At 41.3% G+C, this 21,701-nt stretch overlaps 1 protein-coding gene across 1 annotated transcript; it reads right to left on the reverse strand.

The window, feature by feature from the left end:
* Positions 1-712: 712 nt before the first annotated feature.
* On the reverse strand, positions 713-9,053 carry LOC134510167 (sulfotransferase 6B1-like). Its single transcript, XM_063323125.1, has 6 exons — positions 8,897-9,053; positions 7,888-8,072; positions 6,791-6,917; positions 4,238-4,332; positions 3,012-3,198; positions 713-1,213 (listed from the first exon to the last, which is right to left on the reverse strand). The coding sequence occupies exons 1-6, from the start codon at positions 9,033-9,035 to the stop codon at positions 1,095-1,097; spliced, it is 852 nt and encodes a 283-aa protein (XP_063179195.1). The 5' UTR covers positions 9,036-9,053; the 3' UTR covers positions 713-1,094.
* Positions 9,054-21,701: the final 12,648 nt, after the last annotated feature.

Raw genomic sequence — 21,701 nt, forward strand, 5'->3', positions numbered from 1 at the left:
CCAGAGTGAAACGTGCGGCTAGAGAGAGAGCACTGGTGGTCGCTGTACGTAAGGCCATACCTCAGCTCTTCAGAAACCACCCGCCCAGAAGATGAGCTTGCCTTACAGGTGCGTACCTTCGGAGCACACAGGAGTCAAAGCAGAGTAATCGTGCTTCTCTGCGTGCGTTTCTTTTCAATCAGCTTTTGCTATGTTTTTTTCTGCCTGCTGGTGGATGGGGAGAACTAGTTTGGGGAGAAGAGTCCTTAAAGCTAGCCTACAAAGCAAATGGAAGGTGAGGGCAGAAAACACACCACGGAATAAATCAGAAGAAAAATCTTCGCGGAGTGCCTAGAATAGTCCCTCGAATTTGAACACAGACAGCTGATTCTTGGAAAATCTGTCTTATCAGGGCAGGGTAAATAAATAAGTGGTGTTCAGATTAAACTGTCTCTGAGCAGCGGCTTGTTTGCCGCAGTGGAACTGTGGAGTTCTATTGCACAAGGACTGGGAAATAAAATGGTTCTCATCAAAACACTGGAAACAAGCATTTTGCAGGAAGAAAGTCAAACGAAACAAAAAAGCATGTTTATAGTTCCTTAACATACAATATGCAGAAATTTACACGGATTTATATCAATTGCATTTAAAACACAAACGCTATACAGTACTTAACCCAGAAATAAGTTACATCGAAGAATTACATGTTGTAAAAAAAAAGAAAAGACATTATATAAACAAATTTCACTTCAGATCTTCAAATGTACAGCTGTGGTTTTCAACTTCAGCATCAATAACAAAGTCCGGTAAGACAGGCACTTTCCAAATCATGGTAGATCAGGGATGGAGCAAGTCTGGGGTCAAATCCTTGGTCATTTTCTTATGTGTTTTTAGACTTTTTACATATCTAGATTCTTACCGATTTGGTTTTTGTTTTGTTTTTTTTTTTTCTTAACGTCTTAGGTAAAATTCCTAAATCAAATCTAAGAAGTCCATTTTTATGCTTACTAGAGAAAAAAATAAATAAAGCTGAATGGGAGCCCCCATTTTTAGAATCTCCCAGCAATTGCTCTGTCTGTGTTTGTTGATAACTGGATGTTGTTCTTCACACGGAGTCAAAATTCATAGGTGAGACTTTTTGCCATTTTGCTGAGTTTCATTTTCTCATTAAATATCTCCTCAAACCTTCGATTCTGTTTTGGAGTGAAATGGTTCTTCCAGTCACCAACAGTGCCTAGGAGAGCAGGAGCAGAAAAAGAACAGTGAGGCTAGCTATATATGGTGCAGAAAATGATTTAAAGGCAGACCAGTTTTGTGAATGTTGCATTTGGCACAAATTACTAATACATCATTAACCATAGTCTCTGCGGTAGGTCATGATCATGCATAATTGTTTTATCGGTCTGGTGAGACTCTGATGGAAGTAGCTGGACCATCAGCCATAAAGGCTGTTGGACCCTCAGCCTCAGACTTGGTTAGTGCCAACAACGCTAAGCGGTACACGAAGGGCAGTAGGTTTCCTAGGTGGAATTAGAGCTCTTGGTCATCTCAGCAGAGAGGCCTCTTGCAGCACCTTAGATGTGTGCAGTTAAGGTCTCCACCTGGGCTCTTTCATAATCAGTAGAGGAAATGGTTACCTCCTAGTCACCATCTAAAACTCCTCAAATGAATGGTGCCCCACAAGCAGCCATATGTCTCCGTTGGCTAAAGAAGACTTCTAAAAAAGGAGCCCAGAGCGACCTGATAGATGAATCCCATCCTCACACCTGCTCCTAATCTCTAGGGCTTTCTACGGATGAGATGTCTCACTACTTAAGCGGGCAGTTAACGGCTTGTTAACGGCTTGTGGGTGACCATGCACACTGATGTTCCACAGAGTGTTTCAACTGTTAGCCAGTTTGAGCAAACAGGAAATTGTGCTCACATGTACATCCTCTAAAGACCCTGCATCCTAAAACTGCTGAATAAAATAGCATTCCAGACAGTAAGGACAAGAAAAGAGAGCCTGAAGAATAATATATACAAACAAATCTTCTGTAAACTGGCTGAAACTAGCTAAACCCCTGGGTTTTGCTTAGGAACTACTTGGAAGTGAAACTGTTGGGATTTTTCAAATTTTTCAACATATCTTCGTCAAAGTTCACTGATTTAGAAAAGTGTATCTGAGTTTTTTTGTTTGGTTTTTACTGACATTGTATTTTGGCATTTGCTTCAGCTCATTGGTAAAAACATTCTGAAGGAGCAAAAGGTACCATTTCCCTCTTTATTAATTGAAACAACTCTTAAACTATCAATTATTGTTCAAAAATTAATAAGGAAAAATAATCAAACTCCATCTAAACATGACGGTTTTTGATTTACTTATTATCCAAATGTGAGGAAATGTCTGAGTCTGAAATGTCAGGAGCAAGAAAACAGCTTCTGCAGGTGTTTTGAAGTTACATGTGAGCCAAGCACTGTTGAAGATTTTACTGCAGATTCCAGCTTGGCCAAGGTCTGAAGGCTACCTATGAGGCCATCAGGGATTGAGTCACCCATTTTTTCGTTGTTGTCATTGTCAGCATATTCCTTTTGAGGGAACATTTCAGTAAGATAAGAGGTGGTATGGAGGATAAAGGCTACAAGCAGTCTCCTTCGGATGGAATGTGTCTCGCTCTCTCTCATTCTAGTCAACTAAGTGACCTTCGCAGGTGATATCAGCGGGGACATGTGGTAAAAGACTGAAGTGGTCAACTTTTAGATAAAAAGAGACAGATAAAGAGTAATAAAGACTAATGCTTCACAAACCTTTCCTTTTAGCTCAAAAGTTCCCACAGAGCAATATTAGTCAGACTGTTGTTCAGGCTCCTCTGTGTTTCTCTGGTATAAGTTTGCATTTGCAACCAGAGAACTTAGAAAGAAAGTGATTTTTTTAAGATGGTTTCAAATTGAAGCACTGACCCAAAGCATCACTACAGTCCGGGAAAGACTGGACTGTGGCCTCTGGCTGGATTCCCACTCCTGCTGAGTTAAGCCTGGCACAGGGAACTTACCTTTTCGGAAAATCAGCTTCCTGTTGGATGTCAGCGCGCAAACGGTGTGACTGGGATCGCTGTTCTCCTTTTCTGTGTCGCTTTTCATCTCTGAGAATGAGGACTTCTTGCAGATGTCTTCGATATCATTGTCACTGACATTTAAGCCCAGGAACAGACTAATTTCATTTACAATCTTAGGGAGATCCTGAGGTACAAGGCAAATAAAGCTTTTATATCTCTGAGCTGATCATCAGCCTTTTAGTTGATACAAAAAGGATCCTTTTTATTACATATCAAGGTTATCATACATTTGTTTGCTTTCAAGCAAAGCTAAACATGTCATTAGACTGTGTAGATGACAGGTACGGTGAACCTGATTCCCCTCTTATCCATACTCACAGAACTGAGTAAATGCTGAGTATGTGATATCAAGTACAGTTACACTGCCAATTTTACTCCCAGTTCAGGCAAAATATTCTCCTGTCTCAGAATTATTTCACTGGGAATAGAGAAATACTCAAAGCTCAGTTTCTGTGTAAGTAGCTTATTTCTTTGGAGGTGCTATATCTAGAGATCCAACAAGTGACTCAGGATCCAAAATGGCTTGTTTCTATTCCTCATAGTGGATTTGATTTTATTTTTCCCAAAACTGAACAGAACTATTTTAACGCAAACACGAGAAAGTGTTCTATGTACCGAAAGATTCATTGTCTTTAAGCTAAGGTATGTTGGTGTTTGAGTTTTCTGCGTAGTAATTTCCTTTCATAAAAACTTTTTTCCTACCCCCCCTGCCTCTAATTTTCTTCTTTACTGGGAGCACAAGTCCTGCTGACCATGAGTAGTTCTGTTGTCTCACATCACTTTTTGAAAATTTCACCTGGAATGTCAGGCATAGCAGGTTAATGTGTGGCCCTCAGGAGATGACCTTGGTTGCTCTTTCCATAGGACCAAGAAGAAGGAACTTAAAATTCTTCCTGTAGCCTGGGGAAAATCATGTAATATGTGTCCCACTCCTGCGTCTACGAAATGCAGCTCTCACGGGATTTGATATTTATATAACTAGTGCAGTCAGAATTAGCTCACTGATAAAAAATATGCAAAATATGCAAATATAAAATATGCCCAAAGACATACATTCGCATTTTCCTTCTTTCTCCTTCTTCGTGATAATTTGCTCTTTGATATTTTAATGATGTTAATTTACAAGTAATGCATTCTGAAATAAGAGCAGAGAGCATATTTACCTTCTTCATGTCTTCGTAGAACAAAAACAGGATGTTTTTGTCATTTTCATGTTCTTCCCAACTTAGGAAATGATCAAACCAGGATCCGCAGACAACTGAAAAGAAAGCCCGTGTAAAAGAGATTCATGTAAACTTTATTCATAAATAACTCCAACTGTATCTCACAAATTTAGGGCAATGATCCCTTCTTAGTGTGTACCCTGTATTCCTCTAAAATGGGTTAAATTCTTTTTGTGAAGTGACTCAAACTTGCAGACCAAAGAGGTTACCATTCTTGTTGGAGTTTGGTTTTGTATCAGAGGTGCAGAGATACTGTTCTGAGATATGATTCTGCAGCACAAATAGGCTCCAAACCTAAGGAAAGGCCAGTAATGAAGGAAAACGTACTGGCCTAACAAGATGTGAGCATCTCGACAAACGTCTGCATGTCTGTGATCACAGCTAGAAATGTGATCACCACTAGAAATATGGTCACTTCACTAGGAAGTGCAATAAGGAGTCTGTTAAATGGAGCACACTGTCGTTAGCTCTATTTTTGTCCCAGCAGAGGGGAATCTGTATTATTTTTAAAAGTCAAAGAAGAATTATGTAAAGAGGTTACTATGCAAATGCATCATTTGGCCAACAACACAGATAACATGGTTGACTCATAGTACTTATTTTGTCTGAATACTTCTTTTGCGGAACCATGGGAGGAGAGCTAAATTTCAGCTTTCTTTTAAAAAACAAAATTCTGACCCTTCTCGTTGAAAGACAAGGTGGACTGCATTGAAAGATGATTGAAGGACTCCTGTAGGGCCACAAGAAGAGGCCTGGACAGAGCAATCACAGCCAGCACTCTCCAGAACTGTGACTTTGCTTTAATAACCGCCCGCAGAAAAGTATAATATTGTAACGGACATCATTTTGGTTGCAAACTTTGAGTTATAATGAAGTATTTTGTTGAATGCTCCAGTCTGTAGCTGCCTCCTGCACTCTAAGGCATGTGTGCTCCATGGTATGCAATTAAACCCTGCTGAACTGGTCAAACACACTGGTGGTGTGGCCAACAATAGCATGGAATAGTCCTGTTGGCTTCAGGGGTACAGCGTACAGCCTCAGAGACTCCAGGGGCAGCATCACTGCTGTCTCTGTGTGTCCTCATCCTTGTTCTCAACTGAGATTAGCTCTGCAAGAATACTACAAGGTCTGAATCAAGCAGCACAACCTTCATATGTTTCTACTAGGAGCAAAAATGACAGCCTCTCTCTCTGCATCACCTCTTACATAAATTTCTGTTGTAACCAACATAGTTATCTTTTTATGCCATGCGTAAGCACACAGAAAATAGAAGGTGGCTACTAATTTACAGATAAGTGGGAGATACTTTTAAAATGTAATATAATTCTCTTTTCCTTTTTTTCACTATTGTATGTTCGGAGTTGATACTAAACAAACCAAGATCCTGCAAATCACTGAAGTACGTGCCTTAGGGCTGCTCTGAACTAGGAACACAAGATCTGAGCCAAAGCCCACACAAGCCAGTAGACAAATTGTCTTCTGGAGCTCTGATATGAGCCCATAATGACTGCAATGGCACTTTTCTTTCAAAGTTTTCAAGCTGATCTATCATCGTTCCTGTTACCATCACTATGGTTGTGTAGCAGGAACACGTGTCCTCAAAGGAGTAATAAAACACTAAAAATGGGAGTGGATATCTGAGCCCTGTTGTCAACTTCCATGCCGCCACGGCCACTCATAAAAAATCTCACTCTTGTCCTTGGTCTTTGGACCCTGCTACTAAGACAACACGTCAGGTGGAGTGTGTGCAGGAGGGCTTTATGAAAGCATGTAGACTCCCTTGGAAGGGCCACCCAAGGCTGCCTTCAAGATTGGAGAAGGCACACCCCTGCAAGCGTAGGTCTCAGTTCAGCCTGGGGACAGTCTCCCCGGCTGCCCCATTGCCCGCAGTTTGTCACGGCAGCGAGCCACGTAGAGCTGGCTGGGCACCTTCAAACAGAGCACGTGCCCCACCAGCCTGCTTGCCGAGGGCAGGAGCTGGCTGCGGTGAACCCAGCTGCCCTTACGTCTGCTTGGGAGGATCTGTATACGCATACCTCCTCTATCAATCTATGAATTCTTGGTAGGAAGCAGCCCCTTACTGTGGTTCACAAGACAAGGTTGGAAATATTTTAACAGAGGCAAATCTGCATCAGAATCAACACACTGTCAGGGGTTTTAGAGCATTTGGGGGAAGGAATGAAATCAGTAAGTTGTCTGTGAGAACATGTTTTTCAACAGATATGTCAAAGAACAGCAAAAACCTGCAAAGAGCAGCTGTGCTGAAATAATGCAGCCGCTTATCAAATTGTCTCCTGTCTCTTGCAGGGCTGAAGATAGCATCCTATTATTTGCTCTTGTTTAGTTTGGCATTAGAATGTATCCTTAAAAAAACCCAAACCCAACTAAAGCCACATGAATGAGGATTTTTGACACAGTTCACATTTCTTAACTCTTTCTGTGCATAATAAGCTAATGTAAGCTGCAAGGAGAAAACATAACCTTTATCCTTACCGTCTCCTTTTAAGAACAAGTCAAAGAAGGCAGTCCAGGTGTCGACGGTGGGAAGGTTTGGGTTTTCTCTGTAGTAATGATACATGGAAACTGCGGTATCTTTCGGATTTCTGCTGATGTAGATCATCTGTAAATGAGGACGATGTGGTTATTAATGACAATATCCTTCCTTTATTTCAGAGGAGCTCTGTGCATAAATGTAGCATTTTCTTAGGCAGTTTGCAGTGTCAAAACCCTTTCTTTTTTGATTCCTCCATCAGTGACCATGCCATTCAAATAGAAATGTATTTGTCCCTGCTTAGGCAGAAGTCAGTAGTGGTTAGTAAACAATTCCATGTGGACAGAGGTGTGTTTGCTACAGCTGGTTAATGTTTATATTTTATCAAAGAGCTACGTTCATTTTAACTCATGAGTCATTATACTATCTCATATATCTAACATATGAAACCATTTAACTAATTAACATTCACAGGACAGGTGTAAACCATTAAATTTTTGGCTTTTGTCCAAATTAACCTTGTCCCAAAAGTCTGGATCTGAGCTTCTAACCTAAAATCTGATGCCCAGAGCTGATTTTTTAAAGACCTCCTACACTAGCATGGGAGGCACCCAAAACTGTGATCTGAATCTGTCTCCCGCATTTCAGTTCTCCTCTGTTTGCCCAGTATCTCTTTGGGTCTTCAGAAAGCTTCAAGAGGAGGGGCAGGGTACTGCCACCCCCAGAACAGCCTATAAGTACCCATAACTATTTTGTAAGCCAGTGCTACAACCACTAGGAAATGGGGCCATGAGAACACCCACCACCCCTAATAATATATTTCTGATTGAAATACGTTGATGTTGTGTTGTGTGTGGTGCCTGGTGTACAAATCACCCCGTGGGAGCTGTGGGGCAGGAGCAGAAGAACCCAATCCCTAGCCTAAATCTCCCTTCATGCTGCCTTCAACTGCTGGTCAGCTGTGTCTCCAAAATTCACAGCAAAGCACTTCTGGGAACTGTAAATCATTTAACAGTTATTAAGGAACAACGAGACAAAATAGATTCTTAGTAGACACTTAGCATATTTTATTGCTTTTGTATCTTTTTTTTTGCCTTACCTTGCATTTTTTATTCTTAAAATTTGGAGGTAACATGTTGTAGTCTAAGTGCGTTGGGATGATTCTCTTTGATGAGAGTTTATTCAGTTCCTCCAGTTTGGAAATATCTCCAAATTCAATGGGAGATGTTAGTGTCACTTGAGTATTGTAAAGCTTTGTTATGACTCCTGCAAGCCAGTGAGTGCCTGCAGAAAAGTAATTTTAAGGAAAAAAAAAAAAGGAAAAAAGGAAAACTTGTTACTGAGAAAATCTGTGGAACATGCATTTTGTGTATGGAAACAGCTTGCTAGTGCACAAGGGTCACTTCTAATCCCCCAGATTCAAGAAACTTTACATAACTGAATAATCCTGTTGGCTCCAAATGTATAAATATTGGAAAAATTAGGGCTATAGCTGAAGTACAAAGTAACTCTGTGAGAAGTGTTAATATTGGTAACAAAACAATCTCATTAGACGTATTACTTGTCAGTTGAGAGGTGGTTATATTCTTTTTATGGTTATATTATTTTTATCATTTATTTCAGAATAACCTGGGATTTTTTTCCTCATACAGACTTGAGTCTGTAAATTTAGAAAGTACTGATTGAGCTTTCTCATTGGTGTGTGCTTCTGTGTGTGAGTGAGGCGGGGGGAAAGGGAATAAGAAATTAATAAATATAGAGCCAAGAGCCATACAAATAACTCAATACAACTCTTGACTTGCTCATAATTGAATGTAGAAAGTCCTCAGAAAAATCCTTCAAGTACAGATTTTGCTTACAAGAAATAAATACTTACTTGCTTTCCAATATGAAAACACCTGAGATTATTTGCAAGTAAAGAATCAAAATTTAGATAAAAGACCCATATTTTTCTGTAATTTGAACACTTACCAACAGAATAATACACTCCCATACTCAAGCATCCTTACCTGGTTCTTGTACACAGACATTCCCCAACTAGTTTAAGCAGGGAACATAAAACAAACAATTGAGACTTCTTGCAATGAATATTCACAAGTAGAACTTACCGGATTTGGGATAGGAAACTAAAAGGACGTCGTCTTCTCTAGCATCAAAAGTATCCAAGGATTTTAAAAGCTCTGGAGAAGACCTGGTGGTAAAGGGAATCCCCTTAAACATATGAATGAGTTCTGCCTCACTGGACATGGTTGCTTAAGTCTTGGATTCCTGCAAATCAGATAACAGTGAAATGACAGAAGGATTTAAGAGTCACTTCTAAGTCAGATGGTTTGCAGTGACAAATTGAGATGAAGCAACACAAACCTCATGCTTATATACTTTGCTAAATACCATGGAGTCCTATCAGATATTGATTCTTCCAGGTAGTTGATAAAGTCAAATGAAATATTAGAGGAAACTTGATAAATAACTGAAATGCAGAGTCATGACAAATTGCATGTCGTTTGTCATTTATTAGCTCTTCAGATAAAGTAATGAGGTGATAGTCAAAATGTATTAATTGTGGAAAATTACAAGAATGAACGTTATACGTTGCCTTAAAATATGCTTAATATGATTATTCGATAAGTTATACTTTCTTGGAAGTTGGTTTACCTTCCAAGGAAAAAGCTGTATCTTAAAATACTTCTGTGAATACAAAACCAATGTCTTATTTTATGTGAATAAAATATTTTTGGTTTCTTTTTACAAAGTATACAACAGCCTGAGTTTTCAAAAGTGCAAATCCATTCCAAATGCTTGAATTTTGTGATGTTAAGGAACTAGCTTTTTGAACATTTTAGAATTTCAGCCTGAGGAATCTTAAAAACAGAGACACTTAGAGGCACAATCATTTTTTTAAGCTGTTATATGTCTCCGTAAGAGGAGTACAAACAACAGAAATCACAAATTTAAAATAGATATTTAACATTGGCTTGAACCCTACAAGTTTCATGACTAGAAGTGGTTGAAAAATTTTAAATCTTGCCACAGAATATGCAGATTCATCAAAATAAGTGTCGCTCGCATAAAAAAGGCAGTTCTCAATTAATTACCTGTTTTGAAATGTATTTTTTGAAAAAATTTGAATCTGTGGAAATCATCGTTAATGTTTTTCAAACTGAAAGCTCCACTTTTGTTTAAAGTGACTTGACGCAATGTGAATGCACCACAGTAAAATAAATAACTCAGTTTTGAATCAAAATGTTTTGGAATGCTTAATATTTTCAATTTTCCTTTCCATGGCCACAAATTAATTTGCTCATTTTGACATTCTTTTCCTCAAACATCCAGTGTCTTCACTATTCCTATTGAAAACCTCCTACAATATATTGAGCTGAGGCCCTTCAACGTCTTCAACTTGAGAACTTGCATGCCAATCTTGTTTTAAAATAAAGCAGTCCTTCAGGAATTTCCCAAGTTTATTGAGGTCCCAGTTCTTGTTTTATTATTTATAATGACTTAAGCCTGGTCATGGGAGCTGACTACCAAATTTGCCTCCCATGACCCATGGTAAGAAGTTAATGATTAGAGTTGCCCTTCCAAGAAACAACTGAGCAGTCAAGGTTACTCACAGGAAGTTACCAGCTTCTGTACTTCTTTCTAATTCAATCTCCAGAAAAACCAGCATAGTAAAACGGATTCCTTCCTGCCCCCCACTTTGCCTATAAAATTGCCCTTAAATCACTGTCCTCTGCAAAATGTGCAGTGTGCCACCAGTAAACTCCACGTTCCAGTTATGCAGGGCCAAGTGGGATCAAAATCATAGGAAATCTGCTCTGGAGAGACGTTCCCTATCACTAGGGATGAGAGGAGATGTGGGAGTCTTTCCAGAAGGTAATCAAGAGAGTCAGTGAGAGTACAAGAAACACATGGATACTGATGCTCAGGTAGGAGCTGGGGGATCTCTCAGTGATGAGGAGCTCAACATTTTTCTTGTACTTCCAGTCTGAAGACCTAGGCCATCGCTTCATGTCTCAAGGTGTAAATCCTTAAAAATCTATCCTGTGTCAACAGATTTCGCTTTGGTTACTTCATGTATACAAAGTAAGTGTGGAGACATAAAGACATCTGTTTCTGTGTTATTCTGAAGATCTTTATTAGTCTGAATACAGAGATTTCTAAGATGTATTTTACAGTCATCATTCCAGCCATATGCATTTAGCGCAAGCTAATAAAACTGTATTATCGTAACCTAGCAAAAATAATCTTACTGCAATATGCGTTGCATACTTACTACGCCTTTTCCCTTTCGTTTCTTCCTGCATTCCTATTGTGTTTGAGTCAGCACATTAGCCTAATTTAATCACTTGAACCTTAATTAATCTTTCACAAATGAAATGGCCAAGGTGTAAAACAGAAGCAATACACTAGCAAAGAAAATTCCGATTCTCTTAACTCATCTCAATTGCTTTTTATATTAACTTCTCTGTTCATCGTGCATAATGTTAATCCGGGGGAATCAAACTGAAATTGCTCCTCCTCAAATGCTACCTCTACTTGGAAAAAAAGACCCAGCCCTGCAAGGCTACAGTATCTTGAATTGCAATGACTGAAGGAAAAAGAGAGTATTCAGCACCTTGCAGGAAAAAGTTGTTTTAAAAACTACATTAGCATAACACTGTTATAGCTACATTATACAAAGAGAGCACGGGTTTAAATATGCCATGCCAAATCCTCCATCCGACTTTAATTTTCTCCCTTATCAGTACTACAACGCAGAATGTAGACTGCAACTGATGCATTTTGAACCGGCTGAACACAGGCGCGGGGAGCTGCTGCTGTTCAATTCCTGTACCTATCGGCTACATCTCTGCCACAGGCTCTGAGCAGCTTCTCCCAACAGCAGGTTGTCCTTGTCCTGGTCTCTGGCCCTGCTATCAGGGCAGATGGAGTGCACATTTTACCAGCAGGTTTCACAGATACTTGCGAGCAAGAGAGCGATGTTAAACCGGGAGTTTGGGGTTTCTGTGTGGTTTGAGGTAAACGCAGCTTGGTAGCTGGACACTGCACTCCTGGGCTGCTTCAGTCCAGCTCCTTCTGCGTCCGTGTCTGATTTACCTTCTCCCATCTATATCCTTGTCTGGGCGAGTTACTTCTTTCTGTCGCTTTAAATGACTCAAAAAACCCGACTGTTCTGTTCCTGCCTCTACCCTGCCACCCCCGCTCCAGGCTTGACGTTCTCTTCTCTGCTTGATAAAAGACAGTACCATTTACACCTCCTTCAACTGAAGATTTCTCAACTGAGGCCAATGACAATACTGTTCCCCTCCAAACACATCTCAGGCAGCATGTACTAAAAGAAATAGTGACAATGTGGAAAATATGCAGATGACATCATATGTGTTGGTTACATGAGTCAGAATTGGGATGTACATCCACAGGGTTCTGAATGTTTTTAGCTAGCGCTGTCAAGCATCAAGTTTCTCATTTTTTGAAGTGCCCTAAAGCCATAAAATATAAGAGTCTGGTCATATTGACTAATAAATGGAGAGGTGAAACTGACACTGCTGGTCATAAGGTTTTGTTACTGTGATTCTCCACCAGATACACCAGCCACCTGAGATTAGAAGTTATGTCCATAAAGATTGTCCTTGTGCCTCTACGTAAAATTTGTACACAGGCTCTGCAACAGTGATGAAGGAGCGAAATCTTCCAAGACTATTTCAGTGCAGAATATCAGACACAGCTGCTGTTACAAAGTGTGCAAGGCTGATCTCCAATACACAGCTTTGGCCAGAAAATCCACTGTTATGGACAAGCTGGGTAGTCCCTTCCACAGCTCCAACTTCTCTCCACAATGGTGCCCAGAGTCATTTCTGTACGGATCACTCTGTCCATCCTTTGCTTTCCCGTATTGCAGAATGACATCCCTCCTTTAAGTTCGTGGTGAATGACTACTTAATAGAGACAGCCTGCAAAATGTTAAATAGAGTACGAGTGCTCAGATTGATTGGGAAATTAGGGCACCTCAGTGCCTACATGTTAACAGTTTAGGAACCTAACCCTGGGCTTCTATGTGGTTCTAAAAAACCCCCAGTTGCAAGGTGGGTGTAGGGCTGTCCACAAAACAACAAGACTCGGTTGAGCTGTAGTAACTGTCCCTTGGTGCGATGTGAGCTGGTCCTGCCTGTAAGGTAGTGCGACTTAGCCCAAACCACTTAATTAGGATAGAAATTGCATTACTTTACACTTCTAACAGCAGTCCTCTACCTAGTAGGCTTCCTTGCAGTGCCTGTACTCTTACAGAGAACCCTCCCTCATTGTCTCATAGTTCAAGAGTAATGAACTACAGTGATTTAACAGCTGATTGCAGAAGTCTCTGATTTCATAGGCATTGCTGTCTGTAGCAGCTATGCCTGCAATTAGGTGTATACTGCAAAGTAAGTCAACCGTATGTGCTGAGTCATGTTGCATTTATGGCATGTCAGATTATAAATTTCCTTGACCTTCTTTTATCCCTCTCACAACAAATCATTGCCTGAGGACATTTTGTGACAGCTGATCATAACAATTCCATTGCTCTCAGAAGACCTGTGCCCTTTGGAGAGTTCACATGCAAATGCCATGGCTGTTAGGTTACCACCACTCCCCCAGCTCCTACTGTGCAACAGCACTTCAAGGCGTGAACACACACGTAATGAAGACATTCAGGGGAGAGGGGGCAAAAAAGAAAAGCAAACAAGGGTTTTAACTTTCATTTGGGTAAAAAAGATGAGGCTGTGTATGTGCAGGAGGGCTCAGCCAGGTGAGCTCTCTCTCTGACAAGTGCATGTCCATCAAGTTGGGATTGCCTGGAGACATTCCCAAGTCCTGAGGGTGAGAGGAGAGGGCTTGGAGGCCTGGTTTATTTTCTGCTTATCTTTATTGTCATAACTAATGTGGAAGCTTACTGGAGTAAGATTAAATGTAAGAAATTAATGAGTCACCCTGTTATTGCTAGTGCATGAGCACTTCAAGTGATGTCAGTAACTACACTAGTGACTTAATGGTTCCACCTTGGTTTCGTTTGTTAGCATAACTGCATATAAATTATCTGATATTTTGAAGCACGTATACAGTACTAGGCTAAAGTATTCTGTAGGGATCCAGATAAGTTCCAGAAAATAAACCTTTTTGAGCTGTGTGTCCTTCAGAGATCTACACCCTGTGGAGCATCACTGCACACAGGAAAATCAGAGCAAACAAGTCGGACAGTGAATGCTACCCTGTCGGTTCGCACACTGCCTTTAAATCCAGCAACTGGGGAAACCAGCAGTCCAGATAACCACAACTACTCTTGGGACGGCTTGTGGGCCACAACCAGTGAAAGGACACCAAGGGGAAGAGGAGGCCTTGTGTCCATACACACAGTGAGACAGTGCCCAGCGTGCAGATGGTTGCACTCTGCGCCACCTTTCTGGTGGCTCCAATCCACATGAGCGGGGTGATCCTGAGGTAAGAGACAATAGAGTTTACATTTGAGGGGACTGACTGGAAACCTTGGGCAAATGCCAGAGGGGAGCAAACCTTGGCCATGAGGGCTCAGAGGCCTCCACGTCCCCAGGCTGCACACAGAGCTTGCAGACCCTCACACAGGACAGCTGACAGCCCCATTGCACCATGTTTCATTTGCCCATGTCCTTATGACAGTCAAAGGGCCAGCTAAGGTGTTGCAGCATAGGTCTGGTGGCCAGGAGCATGCATCTCTGGTTTTGCTGTCCCTCTGTCCAGCCCACTATGACTACTCTGCAAGAACATCTCTTCTCCCATGAGGAAGCAATGCAGCCATCCACCACTGCCAACCTCGGCGTTACCTCTCCCCGACCTAAGGAGGCCGACCCGCAGACTCCAGGTCTGCACCCTATCAGTTGGGTGGTTCCATTCAGGACATCGACATTGAGACCTGATAGTGGCTTTGCTGCAGGACCCATATCAGCAGTACAGACCTCACATTGCAGCATGGCTCCTATCTGCAGTAGAAAGGTCAGAGGGAACATCTTGTTCTTAAGAAGGGACACCTCCGTAGCACCTGAGAGTAGTCAGTGGTAAATGCAAAGGTGGCATGTTTGGTCAGATCTCAACAGCCTGTTGCAAACAGGTATGTTATCCATCTAGTCTTATTTGAAATATAATAGTTCAAAATAACAGATAAGCTGCTTCAGGCATTCCTTTCCTGGTAGATAATTACTGTCGCTGTTATACCTGTGTCTAACTGCTAACTTAGGAAAGAAATTTTTCCAAACGTGAATAACCACATATCACTCTACATTGTTTTTTCTGCCACTTTTCTGGGAGATGCTGAAAGATAAATGAATAAAAAAACCTTTTTTTTGCCTGGATTTTCCATACACACCATTGTCCTAAGAGAAAGTATTACAACCAAGACTTAAAACATACAGTGCCGAAGACTGAATGGGTTCCAGTCTCTTCGGGATTTTATTTCTATTATAACACTTGCACAAAGCAGAGACAAAGGAGGAGGATGTCTCTGGGTGTGGGCAGCAAAATGCCATGGGGAGCTGGCCACTAATTGCTCTGGGCTGGGGGCTAAAGCTCTGTTGCTCTCTGTCCTGGTTCGAGGTAAAACAGAACCAATTTTTTTTTAGTAATTCTACTTTTCAGTTAAGCTCTGTGAAATTAATGTCATATTCTTCAGACAGTCTCTGCTGCCAGGGGGATTAGGCCCGATGTTTATAGTTAGTGCCAAGGAATGGTATACAGAAAGGCTGTTATAGCTTATTGCCATAACAACCAAGGTCAGCTAACTTTGTTATGCACCAACTTGGAGGGTCGGGAGTGCAAGAGCACAGAGGGGTCGCCCCTGTGGGAAGGAATGGACAGGACAGGTGACTTGAAACTGATCAACAGGCTATTCCATCCCATCTGCATCATCCTCAGTATAAAAGCTGAGGGATCAAAGGGGTCAGGCTCATTATTCAATGGCCGGCATCCGAGAAGGATGCTCTCTGTTTGTCTGCCTTTGATCCCAATCTCTGCGTTCCTGAATCCAGATTCGGAATCCAGTTCCCATACGTCGCTGAGTCCAGTCTGGAACTTTCCCAGTGCCTGCTGGTGACATGATCATCATCCTGTGAGCTCGATACAGTTTTGTATATATTGTATGTATTTCATTATTTTCTTACTAATATTATTGTCTTTCTTTTTTGACCCATAAGTTCTCTCTTCCTCTCATTCTCTCTCCTCTGAAGGGAGAGGCTCTTCCTTCTCTGAAGGGAGAGAGGTCAAAGAGAGCATCTGTCATTCATTCAGTGGCTGATCCAGCCCAAACCATGACACACTCAGATACCCCAGGTGTGACCAGGATCCCGTTGGGCTAATGCAGCGCACAAACTGGGACTTGCAGCAATCTTCCTGTGCTCCTGAGTGCTCACTCTCTCTGCTCGGATAGCCCCAAAAATTCATGAAACTGGCAAGCAAGCTGATTTCGGGCCGCTCTAGTTCCTCTCTGGCTTGACATGATGATGGTTGTAATCTGCAGGTTTAATAGCCCTTGTTCTCTAACAGATGTTCAAAATCGGGTAGGGATATTGGCTCAATCAAATCAATTAACCACTTTAGTTATTAGATTCTGCTTCTATTTATTAACGTATATTTATGGAATATACACATAGTCTAGTTATTAGATTCTGCTTGTGTTTATTAACGTATATTTATGGAATATACACATACACGTAAACACCAATTGCAGTAGCTATTTTGCGCGTTCAAGTTGCTGCAACTTTTTCCCTCAAAAGAAGAAGGAAGAAAAATAATTTATTTCTCAGCTTCTTACCTGCTTACAGGGTATGGAGTCTCTTCCCTTTGTGTTGGAGGTCTATGCACAGCCCTTCATTAAGAGCCACACAGATCTGCCTACGTGTCACTAGGACAATCCAAACAAGCTCTCAAAGGCATTGTGCTCAAAGGCTAGTACAGTCACATTGCTGAAAATACAGACAGGGCTTGCAAAGAGAGATGTTTCCTGTCCAGCTGATTTTGTAATGACGCTGGGGTGAACACAGATCTGTGCAAAACATGCACAGATGAACTGCTCTTGAATGCACTGCTGAAAACAAGCCTGGCTATATGTGATCTTTACTCAGATACGAATATGAGTCAGCAGTGGTGAACTGCATATTGGGCTGCATAAGAAAGAATGTAGCCAGAAGGCTAAGAAAAGTGATTATTCCCTTCTGTGGGGGACTTCTGAAGCCACACCTGGAGTACCATACCCAGTTTTGGACTCCCAGAAACAAGAGGTATTGGCAAACTGGGGTAAGTCCAGCAGAGGGCCACCAAGCTGGCCAGGGCTGGAGCACGCATTGTAACAAGGAGAGGCTGAGAGACCTGGGTCTGCTTAACCTGGAGAAGGTCAAGGAGAGTCTTTAATGCTGTTTGCAACCACCCAGTTGGTGCTTGTACAGAAGGTGGAGACAAACTCTTAGCAAGAAGTGCACAGCAACAGGACGTGGGGCAACAAACACAAGCTTCGACAAGGGAGATTCCAGTTAGATATTAGGAAAACTTTTTCACCATGGGAGTAGTCAAACATTGGAATAGGTTGCCCAGAGAGGCTATGTAACCTCCATCCTTGAAATGGTTCAAGACTAGAGTGGAGAAGGCCCTGAGCAAACCGATCTAACTTGTCACTTTGGTTGCTCTGAGTAGGGGTGGGAACAGATAGTCTCCTGAATTTCCTTCCTACCTGGATTGCTCTCTGGTTCTGTATTTCAGAATTGAATGATAGGACCACTGTTGAAACACAATCCTCATTTGCACGAGTTTGAGGAAGGTATTTTCATCTGATGAATGTTGTCTTGATATATATATAGTGTTCTGTGGATAGAAAGATAGCGTAAATGTAAAACTTAATTAAAATAAATGGAGTTAAGATATTGATGGGATAACTGCCAGTGCAAGTTCATATCTTTCCAAGTCAGATCTTAAAAGTGAAACTTCCACCTAAATAAGCAATGAAAGAACAACCACCTCAAATCCAACTAGTGTTCTACTTAGGTCTGTTTTTCTCGTCACTAGCAACTACTTTTTTTCTGCAATTTATCGACGTACCAGAAAATCCAAAACTTAACTGATGCAGAGTGGAAGTGTGTTCCTCATCACTAGTAGTGAATGATACTTTTCTGTCCTAAAAGTGTTGGGTAAGGCCTCCAAGTTCTTTGCAGCTTTTAGAATATAATTGAGGAATCATATATTATATGTAACGACATCGTAAAACCCATGGTGTAACTTAGCTGAAATAGTTATCCTTGTCTTACAGGACTAAAAAATCAGAATCCAATCCAGACTAACTAGCCTGAGAGCCTTTAAAGGCTGCTGGGCCGACATCCTCATCGATTTTTAAGTTCGTGGATCCACATTAAGACCTCTTAAATGTCATCCAAGTCGCCAGGCTTAACTTTTCATATTGGCTGTCTCTCTCTTTTCGGAGTTATCTTGCCAGAAGATATAGTGAAGTCCCTGATTAAGGTGTAATACAGGGCGATCTATTAGTTCGGGTTTTTCATTCTATTGTCAACTCACTGGGTTCCACACTGCATCAGGGCCAGCCAGCTTCAGTAGCTTCCGTTCACAATAGCAGCACCTTTATTAACTGGCTGAGCGCATAATTTCTTCAGATGCACTTTAATCAGCAGACTTTTTCAAAATTCTCTCATGCTGTCAGCTTAGTATGAGCTATTTTATTTTTCTCTAAAGGAAAGCAAACGCTTCTGAAGACCGACAGGTTAAATGCAAAACCGAGCAAATTAGCACCGGCATTGCCGACCTAGAATTCCAGCTGCTTTTCACAAAATTGCCCTCAATTTCCTGCATTTTCAGATCATTATTTCTTATGCTTGTACCATCCTGTTATTATTTTACAAAAAAGAAGAAAAAGTAGCTGGCTGAGAGATAAAAAGAAAAGTTAATGGAAGAGAAAGAACATGCAGTTCATTTCTGCACACTGAATGGCAGTCAAATTCCTAAAAACGATCTTTAAAATAAAATAAAATACAGATACCAAATACAAATATTGAACTCCAGACTCATATTTCTTAAAGCTTTCAAGTATATCCAGCGTTTTGCCTCAAATCCATACACTTAATTAAAAAATGTTTCTTTCTTTCTTTTTTGCATGATTGTAACTCAGTACAGTGTTTATTATTCAGAAAATAGGAAAAAACATTGAGTTTAGTGGGAGCAGTATGTTCATGCACGGATGGCAGGATCTGGATTTTTCACTAGGTCTGACTGATGGGAAAAATTTTTTTTCGGAGAACGGAAATAAAGATATTAAATGTTACCAGCTGCAAGAATGTCACTTTGCGATGGTTCTTGATGGCTGAATATACAGTGAAATAGTTATGCACATGGCTTCTTTAAACATGTATGCGAAAGTCACACACATGTATGGAGGACATGGCTTTAGAATGTGGAAATGAATATATGAATATATATGAAATGAATATATGTAAATGTAATCTGGATTTTCTTTTATTCTTGAAATCAGAGAGATCTTCAAATTAATATTTATGATTTGTGCAAACATCTTACACAGTTATTAGGTCTATTTTTTTTTTTTCTTTAAGCTTGTAAAATGATTTATCCTGCTGGGTTGGAAGATTTGGCATCAGAGTTCTGCCCTCATTGTCAGGCAGCACAATAAGCAGTGACTACATCACTCGCGTTTGGTGAAGATATATTAAAATCTCCAAGCTATTTTTCAATTACTTCTGCTGCTCTTTTGATGAAATGTGAAAGAGAAGAGCAACAGAAAAAACAATGCAGCCAGCCAGTACCATGCACCTTAATGCAGAAATAATGCTTAGTAATTTTGGAGACAGAAGCCTAGAGGTGTACTTTTTGTGCTGGGCATTGTGCCACTGGTTAGTTTTAAATCAGCAGATAACATTTTGATTGATCCAAATTAATTTCTAAATAACCGCAAAATTAGTTTTGCGGTATTTATTTATCCACTTAGTGAACAGAAGCCAGTTCTACCATTAAGGCATGTTTCTACTGACCAGCAGCAAAGAGAAGTCAGTGTAACATATATTCCTTCTGTTATAAATGTATAAATTAAGGTGTGGCAAACAAGAGTGCTTGAATGCTGTTCCGGATCTCTCAGTTTTGAGCTCCGGAATGTGAAGATCCTGCTTTTAGATAATAATAATATAAATACCAATTCTAGTGAGTCTAAAATTCATAGATTGATAGTAACGCGTGCTATTAACATCTGAAGCTGAGCAAATGAAGTTCTCCCTCTGGTCTGAAGGTGCCCTTTTAGCTGACTGACAAGATTCATTCTGGCTGCCTGATGCTGGTAGCTCTCTTACAGTACGTTGGTAGACTTGAGTTTCACAACTCAGTCACAGGCGCGGAGCAGCAAACCAGTTTGCTCCAAGCCCTCTGGCATGCGTCGGGGGGAATCGCAGGGCCTCTTCTCTCAAGCCTCGTCCTCTCTCAGGGAAAGGGGAGGATGAAAGTCTGTGCAAAGGCACCTGAGCTCTGCTGTGAAAAGTGCTGCGGAATGAGGTCTGCTCTGCTCTGGAGCAGGTTGCAGACCGAGCTCAGGTCTAGCCGTACATAACTGTACAGGTACAGCCTCGGTCAACGCTCTCTGATCTTGACAGACATATCAGCAGGGACCCTGGTAGCTAAGTGGGGGAAGCTGGTATTTCTCTCTTGTTGTACAGTAATTTCCCCTCTACATGTCCTTCTCCTTCTCCTCCCCCTTCCAGCGCTTCCACCACTCCCTCGCCATGATGTGCTATTGAGCTATTAGTACTAGCGGTAAAGACTTTACAAAAAAAGACTATCTTTGCTGACTGACAGTTCTTGCTGCTGTGTAGGCACATCACAGCCAGCAGTTTATTAAAGGACGTCAAATCAGGCCCTTAATAGCTGATACATCTCCCCTTCTGCTGACTCTCTCTCTTTCCCTTCCCTCAATACCTGTGAAAGATAAAAGACCCGTACTGTTTCTCATGCGAGGGAGGTAATGAGAGGTGCAAGAACCAAAGGCGATTATAATTTGGAGGTCTTGTAGAGATGTCCAAGACCCCGAGGCTAAGTCCTATATAAGTCCTCCAGGACTTATAGCTAAGTCCTGCTGTATATGAGCAGGTTCAGCGCAGGCGAAGGTCTCCCCCGGCCTGCAGGCCAGTTTCCCACACCCAGACTGCAGGCTTCTCTAGACACCAGGACGTGCGCTGTGGGCCATGAAAGCTGATCAGTCTGGCCGCTTTCTAGCCAGGAGTCCTCCAGATTTCTGATCAGCAGAGGAAGGGAGAAGACTGGTCAGCCATGATCACACCATGGAGAGATGCTTCCAGTCACTGTCTCCCTCCCCACCAGCTCATGCGGGATCGCCCTTTCAGATCCCTCGCTGTATCACCAGTGTCCACTCACTGTCATGTCCACATCAACCCCTCCATACCGCCTCTACTCTCAATCTCTGGCTAGCCGCAGTACTTGTAATCTGCGGCTATTCTCCTGAAGCTTTTGTCAACAAGAGTTCACCAGTGCAATTTTTATTCTTTAAAACGTACTTCAGGTTTTGCATAGTTGAAGGCACCTGCACCTGAGAGCATTTCTTACCCTCTCAAATAATACCAACGGTGGCTTTCTTTTTGTGGTTTCTACCTGTCACTCTCAGGTTAATGTTGTCCGAGTGCAGTTTAGATTTGATAACACAACACAGCCCTTTGGACTATTCAAATCACGTGGAAAACAGCTTTCTAGAAACCGTCTCAAAAACTCTTCCTGCACATATGTAGGACAGTGTATTGGTATGCGAGCATTTTGCATAGACATATCCATACAGCTTCACTCTTTTTGAATGTCATTATATTGGTACTGTCCCAAATATGTAGAGGTAACTATTCAGTAAAT

Source organism: Chroicocephalus ridibundus, chromosome 1, assembly GCF_963924245.1.
Source record: "Chroicocephalus ridibundus chromosome 1, bChrRid1.1, whole genome shotgun sequence".
Taxonomy (NCBI): Eukaryota; Metazoa; Chordata; class Aves; order Charadriiformes; family Laridae; genus Chroicocephalus; species Chroicocephalus ridibundus.